At 45.2% G+C, this 13,464-nt stretch overlaps 1 protein-coding gene across 3 annotated transcripts in view; it reads right to left on the bottom strand.

Moving 5' to 3' along the window:
• Nucleotides 1-4,501: 4,501 nt before the first annotated feature.
• Nucleotides 4,502-13,464, bottom strand: part of TRHDE (thyrotropin releasing hormone degrading enzyme) — a 222,708-nt gene continuing 213,745 nt past the window's right edge. For all 3 annotated transcript variants that reach the window (XM_078863594.1, XM_078863596.1, XM_078863595.1), the window contains one exon: nucleotides 4,502-5,749. In XM_078863594.1, the coding sequence (XP_078719720.1) occupies nucleotides 5,573-5,749 (177 nt within the window). In that variant the 3' untranslated portion in view covers nucleotides 4,502-5,572. The remainder of the gene's footprint in view (nucleotides 5,750-13,464) is intronic.

The following is a 13,464-nucleotide window of genomic DNA, read 5'->3' on the forward strand; positions in this document are numbered from 1 at the left end:
TTACTTTTCTTCATAGTCGAATGCAGAATGGATGGATCACATTAGTGTCCCGTGACCTTGGGATTAAAGGTATAAAATAAAGAACACCATAAACATGTATTGTAAATTAACACATAATTTACATACTTAGCATGCGGCATGATTACACATGAAACAACAGCATGAGCGCGGATCATATTTATCAAAAGCACATTACGAGTAAAAATGATATATACCATATATATATTTTCATACACAATAATACTGCACAGAAATCAGACGATATTATACCGAGTTAAAAAATCTGTAAGTTTGAGTTTCATGTAATGGTATAATAGGCTAGGAGAAACTCTGTCATATTTACAAATAATAAAAAAAATCCATCGAAAAATAACTCGTGTATTTATTTTAATTTGAGACTATCCAATTCCATCTTTACACATCCCATCACCATCACCAATTTCACCATCCATCATCAGCATGGTCACCGCCTATGCCGTCAACTTCACGGCCAATGTCCTCATTATAATTATCATGCTGCAAGTGCGCACTTTGGAAATAAATTGTGAAAAGACGACTGCATCAATAAAAGACGAACTGCTTTAGGATACCACAGAGCCACACGTCACGTTTAAATCAAAAGGAAATCATGCTCTAATTACTTTGTGCTTGATGTTGCATGTGGTTGCAAACACACATCTTCATTTATATTTACTCACTGCCAATAAATCAGAAACATTATTTAGATGAAATAAGCAAAATAGATTTTCACAGAAACAACGTTTCGCCAGTCTCGAGCCATGCACCTGGTTAAGACTCACGCATACAAGAGGAAGAAGCACGGCTTTTAAACACACAGAATGTTGTTAGGCTTGTTACACGAGAGAGTTTCAGCTAAGCTCAGATTAAAAGATCGCATCTAATTCATGTTCATAATGACTCATCACACAATTATCCCAGGGGGCCGGTGTAGCCAAGCAAATAGACCAAAGATGTAGACTTTCAAAATATAATAACAGCAATTAAAAACTCGCTCACCGCGTCCCGAAAAAATACAAGAACAAACCAATCCATGAAGTGAGTCTTTGTCGTTTATATATTTTCTTTAAATCACAGTACTCAGTTTAAAAATATTCACTGAGCTCAGTGTTTATCAATACATTGTAGCTATTATATTATGATAGTTGCTCCAAGTTGGAAGTTTTCAGAAAATTATTTTTGTTACGAGATTATTGACCATACACTGTTTTATTAGCAGCAGCATCCGAAGAAATCAGCATGTCGAATTTCTGTGAATCTCAAAAAATGCCATAATTCTTTAATCCCATGATCAGAAGTATATCAACTCATACATTTTATGAAAACTGCTTCAAGTTGTCACATTTATTGTTGTTTGTGAGACATATCGGTCTGGACTATCTTGGTGATTTCTGTCTTGACTTGAGGCATTACAGGCTGAGACAGACTGGGACGTATCTCATCGGGAGCCTATTCACAAGTCCAGAAGTAAGCCGTGAAATTGCATTACATAATGTACAGCTCTTTGTGAATCCACTGCTGGATGAAGGCCTCCCAGCGCCATGTCAGTCATTGGGGTTGTTTGAACATACTTCACCACTGAGGCATATGTGCGGATTGGGTAAGGGGTGGGAGGGGTCACATGACCGGGTCAGATTTGCCACTGACGACAGCCCTTGCCGGAAATCGAACTCTGCTGCCCTCTGTGTCTCACATCGTCATAGGCCATGATCAATCGACTACTGAAGGACTCCCCAAGGCTCCACCAGCTCTCACGATCCTGCGATACAGCGATCCATCCAGGACCTGCACTTCATAGCTCACTAGATTATTCTACATTATTACCATAAAGCGCAGTGCTATTAATAATAATACACTTTTTAGCGAATTTCCTTTAAAAAACACAAACACACTCAAACATAATTTGGAAAATTTCAATCGCTTTTGTTGGCTTTTACCTGATACTGTTCAAGTCTCTATCTTAAATTACTGTACTTTATCCACGCGTTCAAAGTAGTGTTAGCCTGCAGGCCCCTTTAAGTTTAGTTTTTAATTCAGAGGTGACACAATCCATTCAAAACCAATGGAAATTCGCGATAATAATTACCGCTATAAAACCATTGGCCATCCAAACCATCAACGATATCCCCAGAGGACCATACACCCTTAATCGCAACTCCACTGTCGCGGGCTAGGCTTATCCATGTAAGCCCGTGTCCATATCATCAGCAGCAATAAACTGGTGGGATCAAAAGCCTCGTTCGTTGCCTCTACCAAGTTAATAATCCTCCGAGCACCTGAGCTGATTTCATCGCTCCATCTCCATGGCGTATGTCCGTTCCCATCAGTGCACGTTCCCTCCCCCGGCCGCCACTCTCCCGTAAAGTCTCGACTACTCCGACTTTTGATACGTCCACCAAAATGCACCCTCGGCGCATGTCCCGAGTCGAAAATGAACAGGGCATGGGTGAAAAGATTCCCATCCGGCTTTCCCTACAGCCGCGCCGTGCATCTTTAATATCTGCTCACAATAAAAAAAAAAATATGAAAAGTGATTGCATCGGTGCTTTTTTTTGTTGATGCCGCAACTGCGGAAATCGATGCACGGCCGCCTTCGGCGTCAACACGATTCCTCTTGCATGTGGACAAAAGGGCCCGTCGTTTAAACTGTACTTGGGCCAGAAATGCAAAGTTGTAGAATTGTTTGGGGTGGCTGACACACTCCGCTGAGTGATTGATTGTTTTTTTTTCCGTGTGGAATCCGCATTAAATGTAAGTGAACGCACACCTGGCAGTGTCGTTCCGCAAAACTCGCCCTTGTTAGCTGTCTATGATGACCAATTTTCAAGTTGTGTGTGTGCCCGTGTGTGCTCGCGCGCGCGTGTGTGTGGTAGTGTAGCGGTGAGCGCGCTGCGCTATGAACCCGGCGACCCGGGTTCAATTCCTGCTAACGGCCAACATCAGTGACGATTATCTGAACCGGTCCTGGGCCTCCCCTAGGTCGATTCAGCCTCAAATTAGTGCCTGGTGCGGTGTGTAAAAATCGCAAAGGGGGAGACAAAGGCGGCCGGGCGTGGTGTTGGTCACCCACCGCTTTGTGTGCCGTGCCGGCCTTCATAGGTGCTCGCTTACAGCACTTGCCCCAACAATCTGTCCAGGCTATTTGGGGGGGATCTTTGTCTTTTATCTTTTTTTGTTCTGCGGGGAGCGGCGGTACAGTGGTTAGTGTACTGATTTACAATTCTGGCGCTCGATTCGAAGCCAGGATGGCAAATGAACCTGTCCTGGGGTTCACCGAGGTCAACTTCAGTATTAGAACGACTACCTGGTGCAACCTGTAAACGGCGGTGCTTGGGAGACAACGGAGGGCATGAGTGGTGCCGGGCACGTGGGATTTCTCTCTCAATAGGTTTCACGAACAATGCTTGTTCCAACAGTGTGTAATGCTGAACAGAAGAACCTTGTTTTTAATCCTCAAACGTAAACAATTGAGTGTTTTCAGCTGCAAAGTTGTATAAACTGCTGAACACATTAACTGCATTTTACTGCAACAGTTGCGATTGTTGTGACTTGGCTCTCCAACACACCGGTGTGCAGTACTAGTGACGAATTGGCCACGTTCTGTTTACGTGACAATCCTTACTAGTTGACTGTGTCGGGTGATGGCGGGTTTTAACGACACATATATTTACGCAATCTAACCCCCCAAAAAAAACCTCTATTATGAAACACTGATGATCAGTTTGAATCAATTCGGATAATTCGGGAGGAGCGGGCTGCGGGGGGAAGGGGCGACTGCATTGCAAGTCGCGTACAACATTAGAATTGGAGCCCAACATAACCCCCCTATATCTCGATTATAAAAGGCAATAAAAAGCGTTTTCTTTTCTTGTTACGAGATGGCGGAGTGCAACCAAAGACATTAATGTTGGATTAGCCGGAAGGGCAGTGGGGACCTTCGGCACATCAAGGCTCTTTAGTGTCAAGTGCCCGAGTGGACGCAATACCCAAGGCGCGGCCTCTACATTATTAAAACATCACAAAGGTTAGAGAGAGTACAAACTTCTTCCAAGATGTGCTTCGTTGTTGCTCTTGTTGTTATTTCATCCGACCCCTTCACATTCCCCACCGTCGCCACCACCTCCTCCTCCTCCGCCGCGTGTCAGCCGTCGCTAGGCAGTGTCAGCTCGGCATTCTCGTGTGTTCATCCCGGGGGAAGAACAACCTGCTTGCTAATTGGACACGTCGAAGAAATTTTGCGAGGGAACCAGGGAACCAGGAATTTTGTGCTCTGGTCTCCCCCCCTCCCACCCCCCCGCCCGAGTAACGTCGCCTGCTTTGTGCACGAAGAGATGGACAGGAGGGCCAAGCCTCGAGAGAGGGCAGACCGAAAAGTCAAGTCGGAGACGCTGCGCTGAACGCCCAAGGCGAACGCGACACGTCCCAGCCCCTGTCGCTTTGCGTTGGGCACGCTGCCGTGTCGCGAGCGATGCACGCGAGCGACTTTTTAGAAGGGCGCGAGCGATTGAACAGCGGACGTCGAGCGTGAAATCGCGAGGGAGTTCGCCCATTTTTGGGGCTGGGGGTTCAGAGGTCACGTTAAAAACCATGGGGCCGTGGCGACGAAGAGGATTTAAAACTCTGAACGGCAAGTTGCAGGGCCAATGAAGTGTCAAATTCATACGTTCAGTTGTAATAAATACAATCACCGTCAGTTTCATAAATTCACCAATCACAACACTGCAGACCACGCAGCTGTCCGCGTTTTGAAACGGTGACATGTCTGACGTTTTGCTCAAAGTGCTGCCCGAGCGAAAATGTCGGAAAATCGCGTCGAATAACGCTCGGCATTCGCAGCGTAACGTCAGACACCGTGCCGAAAAACACCCCGTTCAGCCGGAGCACACATCGGAGAGCCATTCAGCACAACAGCAAACTCGTGGGGCCGCAGACGTTTACAGCCGTATGGTTATACCATCATGTACATATTAGGTGCACAGTGGGAATGCATTTCCCACTGTGCACGAACGGTGCTGTGAATAATTAAGTCAACTGTGCCTTGAAGACGGCGAGAATCCGCTGGTGTGCTTCACACGTTTGACTGGAGATTTTGAAATTACACAGCAACTCGGGGACAATGGATTACGTAGGGTAGAGACATTTGTTAGAAACCTCCTTTGCCGAACAGATTCCCCTGGTTTAAATACCCACACGGAGGCTGCGTTGGAAGATCGAATCCCGACAGCTGCATCGTCCTTAACACCTCAAACCCAGGAAGTTACCGTTACAAGAAAATAAAAGTGGAGTCCTGCAATTGCTTGCTCACACCACTGCTGCAATGAGGACCTCCACTAGAGGGAGCTCGAAATAGCCTCTGGAGAAAATGTTGTGCCAACTCCTCCGAGGCTACCGTTACAATAACACAGACCCAATGACAACAACACCCGCATGAATTAAGACGGGGTAGAAATAAATACAGCACTGTACGCACTTGAACAACAACAACAACAACAAAACCCTTCCACCAGCTGCTGTTGTCAATATTATGTATTCGTTGGATTGCAACAAGCGGAGGCTACAAGAGGTGGTTCTGATGCTGGCTGGCGTGCAGCTCCTTCTCCAGCCACGCGGTGAGGTTGTCCTCGTTGGCCTCTCTCCATCGCAGGTTGGCCTCCACAAGCTCCAGGGCCGGTCCGAACGCTGGATTCGGCTGTCCCTGCGCCGACAGCTGCTGCTGCGTGAACTGCTGGAGCTGCCGCGACAACAAACGCCGAAATATCAAACAAAGAGTCGCGGAACGGCCACCTCCGTCCACGGCCCGGATCCCGTGTTCGTTTCGTCCGAATTTGTTTATTCTAGTCACGGTAAGTTATTCATAAAGTAGCCAATTTGGTGTTCCAGCCGTGCTAAGCGCGTACGGCCATCATGAAAGCGCTGTGTTTCGCACAGGCGTTGTCTGCTATAGTTTCACAGCAGGGAGCGATGCTTGCCATGCGTAAATCCCAATAGAGTAATACGCAAGTGATTTTTCAAACAACGGTAAAGCTCCATTGGAACCTCATTTGCCAGTAAAAAAAATATGATAATTGTTTTTTTTTACCCTTCTATCTGGCAACAAAACTGACACCTTTTTTTACAAGGAGTCATGTTTGCATAGACCACAATACCTGCAGTCATAATGCAAAGAAAAACATAACTCTGACAAGAGTTATGTTTTTTGTTTGCATTATGACTGCAGGTACTCTGATAAGAGTTATGTTTTTTGTTTGCATTATGACTGCAGGTATTGTGGTCTATGCAAACATGACTCCTTGCAAAAAGGTGTCAGTTTTGTTGACAGATAGAAGGGTAAAAAAAACAATCATCAACGGTAAAGCCGGGCCAACACATGATAGGCCTACCGTTTCGAGGCTGACGTGGAGTGTTAATTTGCGGTTGATACGACCGCGGTAATAACTCGGGGGACCAGAGCGATTCGAACCGCGAGCCTCTTGCAACAAGCCGCGCGAACGCGCTCCCGCAGAGGCCACGTCGCCGCCCCCCATAGCCGTGGGGCAATCAACGCGGTTGGGAACTCCGCGTCGCGTGAACAAGAACCGGGCATTGCACGGGGGCAGGCAATGAACTGGAACACGAAGCGAAGAAAATGGGAGACAAAAAAAAAACCGAACAAAGAGACGCCAGCGACGGCCGTGTGAACGCCGTTTGGAACAGCGTGGGATGGCGTTGCTCAGCTGGCCGGAAACAGCAAGAAGTCGCTAAGCCGCGTTGCCCCAACGTGCTGCACAGAAAGGGAAGGACTCTAAGGTTTCAGGGATTGTCTTAGCTTGGGCCATGGGTCGCTCCGGAACCGCATGCGGGCCCTTTAAGGACCGCTTTGTGACTGTTATTTATCGAGAACCGCATCACGCATCTCGTGAAATATACAAAAAAAATTGTTACCGAATTTGAATAAAAAAAATGTCTCTACTTGTTATTTTGTTTTGCTGACCCCTGGCATTGGCAGTGACAATCTGTGGGATATTGTTCAAGTCCGAGTATGTGGGAATTTAATTAGCCATCAGCTTTGTCTTGTCAACTAAAGTGCCAGAGAACAAAAAAATTGTCCGCTCTTGTTTTTTTTCTTCCAATATTGATGTAAGGGGGTGAGCAATTTCACCCTCGCCCACGCCAATATTATCAGGTCAGCTGATCAATGAAGCCAGTAAATCTGTATAGAACATATACTGTATAGTCAATTACCATGTGTGGCCTTCCGCGGTATGCTGCTGTCTCTGCTAACGTTACTAAAGCATCTCCGTCAGAGTTTTAAATCAGTTTAAGTTAATTTCGTCTCGTCACAATAAAGCGTTGTTGGCCTTTGGTGTGGGCAGCAGGCATTGTCGTCGTCACAACCGATGACTTTCATTTGCTCGGTCACCGTTGACTATAAACGAATATAAAAAATATTGTTGGCGAATATTTTCCTCGATTATTACTTGTATTAATCAAGATTAACACTATACTCTTCGGTTCTTTCGTTAAAGTCACGTAGGTATAAAAATAAAATAACATAAATCACGACGTTTCGGGCCATGCTTTCCCACCTAATGACGGATGCTTGTGTTCCGCCCGAAACGTCGTGATTTATTTTATTTAATTTTTATACCTACGTGACTTTACCGAAATAACCAAAGATTATGGATTCCTGCAGTCACGAAAGCTTCAAATCTAGATTAACACAGCCCCTGATCCATATTGCCATGGCAGGCCCCAGCTTATCCGCAGGGTACTCACTGTTGATTTTCATTAAGTGGTTACTCATTTTATTGACCCGGGAGGGATGATGAACACACAATGATGTTGTGAGCTGTGTGTTCTCCGACCAAAAAAAAACATACATCTGGATAGGTCTGTCAATGTAACACTCAATACTAGGGACGGCAAGTAAGGTACAAAACACTGTTCCGGAGACAAGTTAATTCTTAAAACATGTCACGAACTTATAACATTTAAACTATGTTGTAGCTTGTGATAAAATATTCGGCATGTGGTGATTCATCTCCTCTTCGATTCGATGCACTGTGATGACTTGAGATTGTGAATACATCCAAGCGACGGTGTTGTTTCCACGACTGTGAATGTAGCAGCCTCTAGTTGCTGCATGTTACATGTGAACCACTCACATACAACAACCCGATTCTCGAACAAGCGCAATTTGATGGATATAACGTAAGCTGAAGAATCGATTTTAATTGATACATTCAGGCATCATTACTTGCCCAGCAATTGCAGGATTGCTTCGTGATGAAAAATATTTCCATGCACAGAATGCACAGACACTTAACACGTGCTCTCACAAAAGACGCCAATGCACCCTCACACAGACAAAGATCCCCCATATAGCCGCACCAGACTTTTCGGGGCAAGTGCTGCGAGCGAGCAGATGTTAAGGCCAGCGCGGCACACGTGGGGGTGGGTGGCCAACACCATGCCCGAATGCCTTTGTTTCCCCATTGGCGATGTTCACAAACTGCACCAGGCACTCAATTGAGGCTGAGTCGACGTAGGGGAAGCCCAGGAAATGGTTCAGATATCGGACACTGGTGCTGGCCGTGAGCGGGAATCGAACTCGAGTCGCCGGGTTCATAGTGCAGCGCGCTAACCACTGCACCACCGCTCCTCCAACGCACACACAGCCAAACGTGCAAACTGTGATTCATGCGATCTACAAAACCTGCGCTCTGGTCATACTGCGTTAAGCAAAAACTGGCACGATTTTAATGCAACGGCTACATACAGAGCATTTTAATGTGTTAAAAATCACATAAAATAGGCATGAAATGTGCATCATTTCAAGCACATCTGATGTCCCATTATTTTTAATTTGATCACATACGTTCAAAATATATATTCAAAGGGCCAGTAAATTTTTCATTTGCACGAGGGGATGTGTGTTGCAGGGGATTTTATTTATTTACGTGTACGATCACATCCCGGTCTCTATTGGAATCTGATTCCAAAGCCAACTCAGCTAATTATTCTATATAATCGATCAGCATCGGTCAGTTGATCTGGCATGTTCTTGGTCTAATTTTAGACTCACAATATTTGATTAATAATATAATAATGCGCTGATTATATTCGTATTTTAATAAAAAAATTGACAGGATTATTAAAAGTAGCTGACCATTGAAGGGAAAAAAAGTTAATCTTGAGGTGCTCTGCACAGCGGTGATTATGAGGTTACAGTTGAGCCATTGCATTTGCATCCAGCAAGAGCCTTGATAAGACTCAATTAATTGAGACATAATCATTCGAGTCATACTCGATTCTGGTTTGCCCGGTTGGTTACGTACGGTGCGAAAGAAGTTCAACATACATACGTGTGTCGTAAACCCTCCTCCACCCGACGTCGCCAATTCATATAGATGTTGTGTGATGAACAAAACCTGTGCCCATTAAACACTGCTTCAGCAGCAACGATGTGTGGTCGGAGAACAATTCATAACACTCATCAGTTGGGTACGAATTATCGCTGGTAGTTACAACCAGCATCATCATGCAGTTGCCAGAATTGATTAATCGTATTCTTATGAACATAGTGGAATCGAGCGAGTGTGAATAAATTAGTATTCGTCATCTATACAAACTATTCTAGATTTGAAGCTTTCGTGACTGCTCTCTTTTAGCTCTCTTTTAGCCCCCCCCCCCCTCCCGATATGTTCCATTCATTGGCTACCACATTCTGATAAGCTCCCCCCCCCTCTCCTCCCCCTTAACTTGTATTTAAGAACTTGCATCTTGGAATCCCTGCCTCACTTGATACAGCAAGTCTGGCTGTGACGGTCCCACCTGATGACGGAGACTTGTGTTGCCTCCAAAACGTCGTTATTAGTATTTTATTTTTATTAATTTTAATTTCATTTTCTTACCTACGTGACTTTACCGAAAAAACTAAGAGTATACAAACTATGTGGAATGTTTCACTGATGGCAGGGCCGCACATAACAGGATTTCCGCTGTGTACGGCAGCTAACACTTGTTTCTAACATCCATTCAATTTGATTCATTTAGCCCAAGACTACGTCACTGAGAAGGCCCCAAAAGTGCTCTCACGGACTTGCGTCGAATCAAATCATAACCAGCCATGATCTATCCACCGCTCGATGAAGGCCTCCCCCGTACCATTACCACCACTCGCAATATTGCGATGCTACGAGGCCATTCCACCGCTACACATGAGCTAATCTCATTGCTCCATCTCTGCAGTGGTCGTGCTCTTGGGCACGTTCTTTCATTTGGCTGCCACTCCATCACCCATTCGAATCCATCGGCCATCATCCTTTCTAGCCTCGTGTTCTGTCCAATCCCACTTCACTGTCCTTCGCCTTCAACAGGACATCTCTAATTTGTAATCGTTCCCTGATCCACGTGTTATCCCTTTTCTGTATAATTCCAAGTCCGTGAATCTTTGCGCACCTTTAGGGCATTTGTTCCACTTCTTTTTGCGCCATCGTCCACGCTTCTGATGCATACAGCATCATTGAAGGTAACATGCATTGATTTAATATGGTTTTAAACATTCCAATAATAACGACACATATAATGCGCCATGATACATTGGTGTTAAAAGGTGCTGGGATAATTTTTTTCAACGCCCCACTGTCAGCACGAGCGAGGCATGTGATGCATACGCACAACCTCACGTATTGTTGGTTAAATACAAGTAGTTTTTCCAACTAACTGCGCAGTTAATTTGTTGACTTTATTTCCTCTGACCAGCAGTTGCGTCAACGATTGCATAAAGCAAGCAGGTGGTGTGGATAATGCACGTTAATGAGTATCGCAACATTGGCTACATTCAAAGCTCTTGATTTTTGCAAGTCAAGTGGCAAAAGTAAGCTTCAAACCACGAGCCCTTAACTAGGCCAGAGCATACCCCACTTAAATCTAATCGCTCACAGCCAGCAGCTTGGCTATGTCGCTCACGTTCCCCAGGCTTGCAGGTAAAAGGACACAATCAGTTCAGTTTGACTCTTGGCCACCTTGGGTGACTTTTTTTTTTAAAAGAAAAGTAACTGGTGGCCGTTGATTTTGCTATGATGTTGGCCTCAGGTGACCTACAAGGTGTAATGAGTTATTGCCAGTGGTAGCGATATTGAGAGAGAGGCCAGGAAGTGAAGGATGTGAGTGAATTTCATTGATTCTATCTGCACAGGCTCGTGGCTGTACATATAATAAGGCGCGCGTTTAATGGAAAGATGTCCGATGGCAATAATAAGGATGGTGATATAGGTGATGGAGATGCCGGTGGGAATTACGATGGTGGAGGTCGTAATTATACGACACCGCGAAATTGATTGTGATGGAATGACGTTGCTCACGTACATTTCATTCATTATCTCAGCCACCTCGATCACATTTCATTCCGCGGATCTCGTCGCTGATTGGCTGCCATAAACGTAAATGTTTCGGGAGGCAGAACGTGTGGGAAACAACGGCGAGACAAGCAGGCAAGTTGGTTACAGCGTGCAGCTTGCACCTGGAAGGTTTTCTAGTTCGTAGGGGTCGACTCAGCTCGTCCAGAGTCCGATACATTCCGTAGGAATTGTGGGGAGTCTACAGTGACGGTTCTATGCATTTACTCGCCGAGCTCCCACGAATGTGCGGGGCCTCCCTGTCCAGCTCGTTGCCGGACAAGGGATGGTGAACACCACTCCAAAGTCATTTGAACAACGACAACAACAATAACGCTCTGACTTGAGAACTCGAACGGCATTTAGCGAAATATTCTACGATTTCATTGACATTCGTCATCACGAGCCATTGTCTATCCACTGCAGGATGGAGGCCTACCCTCTTTGCCGCCATCACTCAGGGTTGTGTTGCTAGTTCCAGCCATGTCTCCTGCTCATGAGCTGATCTCATCATCGCAATTTCTTTGTGAAGGTGGTCCTCTCCTGGATGCTCTCTCTCTCTCTACCTTTGGCTGCAATTCCTTACCGGTCTCGTCCACTTGCCATCATCCTGTCCACTCAAGCCCAGCTTAGTTGTCTTAATTGTCAATGTGATGTCTCTACACTTGCGTTTGTTCTCTGACCCGAGCGGGCCTCTTTCTGTCTCTCAGCGTAGTGCCAAACGGGCATCTCTCCACGTGATCCGTCATGCGATCGTCAGCTTGTGTTCCGTTTTCTTTGTCCAGTGTCCATTTTGACTGATCCACGTGTCAAAGTGAACGCACCGGTTGAAAACGTTCCTCTTAATACACAATGCTGAAACTCGTTTTCGTTTTCATATCTCAACTGTCCGAAGGAAATCCAATCCCATTTCATCGTGCCAATCTCAATCGGCCTGCTCATATTTCGCTTAAGTCCAATTGGCCAACCACCTTGTTGGAATGACAATGTTATCATCAACTAACTGACATGAATACATTACAATTCATAATATAATATAGTAGACAAAGATACTTCACTAGTATGCTCTGGCTGTTGTGGGTTTACTATCCAACACACCAGTGTGCTGAACTAGTAACTAATTGGCATGTGTTGTTTACGTGACACACCCTGCTAATTAGCTGTGTTGGGTGGTGTCGGGTTTAACGACACATTTATATTTATGCGATCTATCCCCAAATACGCTTTATTATCACATACTCTACATTGCAATTATTTACATGTTTTGGGGGAATTCATATTTTAAGAGTCAAACACACGTCAACTATATACAGTGAGGGAAAAAATTATTTGATCCCCTGCTGATTTTGTACGTTTGCCCACTGACAAAGAAATGATCAGTCTATAATTTAATGGTAGGTTTATTTGAACAGTGAGAAACAGAATAACAACAAAAAAATCCAGAAAAACGCATGTCAAAATTTTTATAAATTGATTTGCATTTTAATGATGGAAATAAGTATTTGACCCCCTCTCAATCAGAACGATTTCTGGCTCCCAGGTGTCTTTATTACAGGTAACGAGCCGAGATTAGGAGCACACTCTTAAAGGGAGTGCTCCTAATCTCAGCTTGTTACCTGTATAAAAGACACCTGTTGACAGAAGCAATCAATCAATCAGATTCCAAACTCTCCACCATGGCCAAGACAAAAGAGCTCTCCAAGGATGTCAGGGACAAGATTGTAGACCTACACAAGGCTGGAATGGGCTACAAGACCATCGCCAAGCAGCTTGGTGAGAAGGTGACAACAGTTGGTGCGATTATTCGCAAATGGAAGAAACACAAAAGAACTGTCAATCTCCCTCGGCCTGGGGCTCCATGCAAGATCTCACCTCGTGGAGTTGCAATGATCATGAGAACGGTGAGGAATCAGCCCAGAACTACACGGGAGGATCTTGTCAATGATCTCAAGGCAGCTGGGACCATAGTCACCAAGAAAACAGTTGGTAACACACTACGCCGTGAAGGACTGACATCCTGCAGCGCCCGCAAGACCCCCCCTGCTCAAGAAAGCACATATACATGCCC

The sequence above is a fragment of the Lampetra fluviatilis genome, chromosome 16 (assembly GCF_964198595.1).
Source record: "Lampetra fluviatilis chromosome 16, kcLamFluv1.1, whole genome shotgun sequence".
Classification (NCBI taxonomy): domain Eukaryota; kingdom Metazoa; phylum Chordata; class Hyperoartia; order Petromyzontiformes; family Petromyzontidae; genus Lampetra; species Lampetra fluviatilis.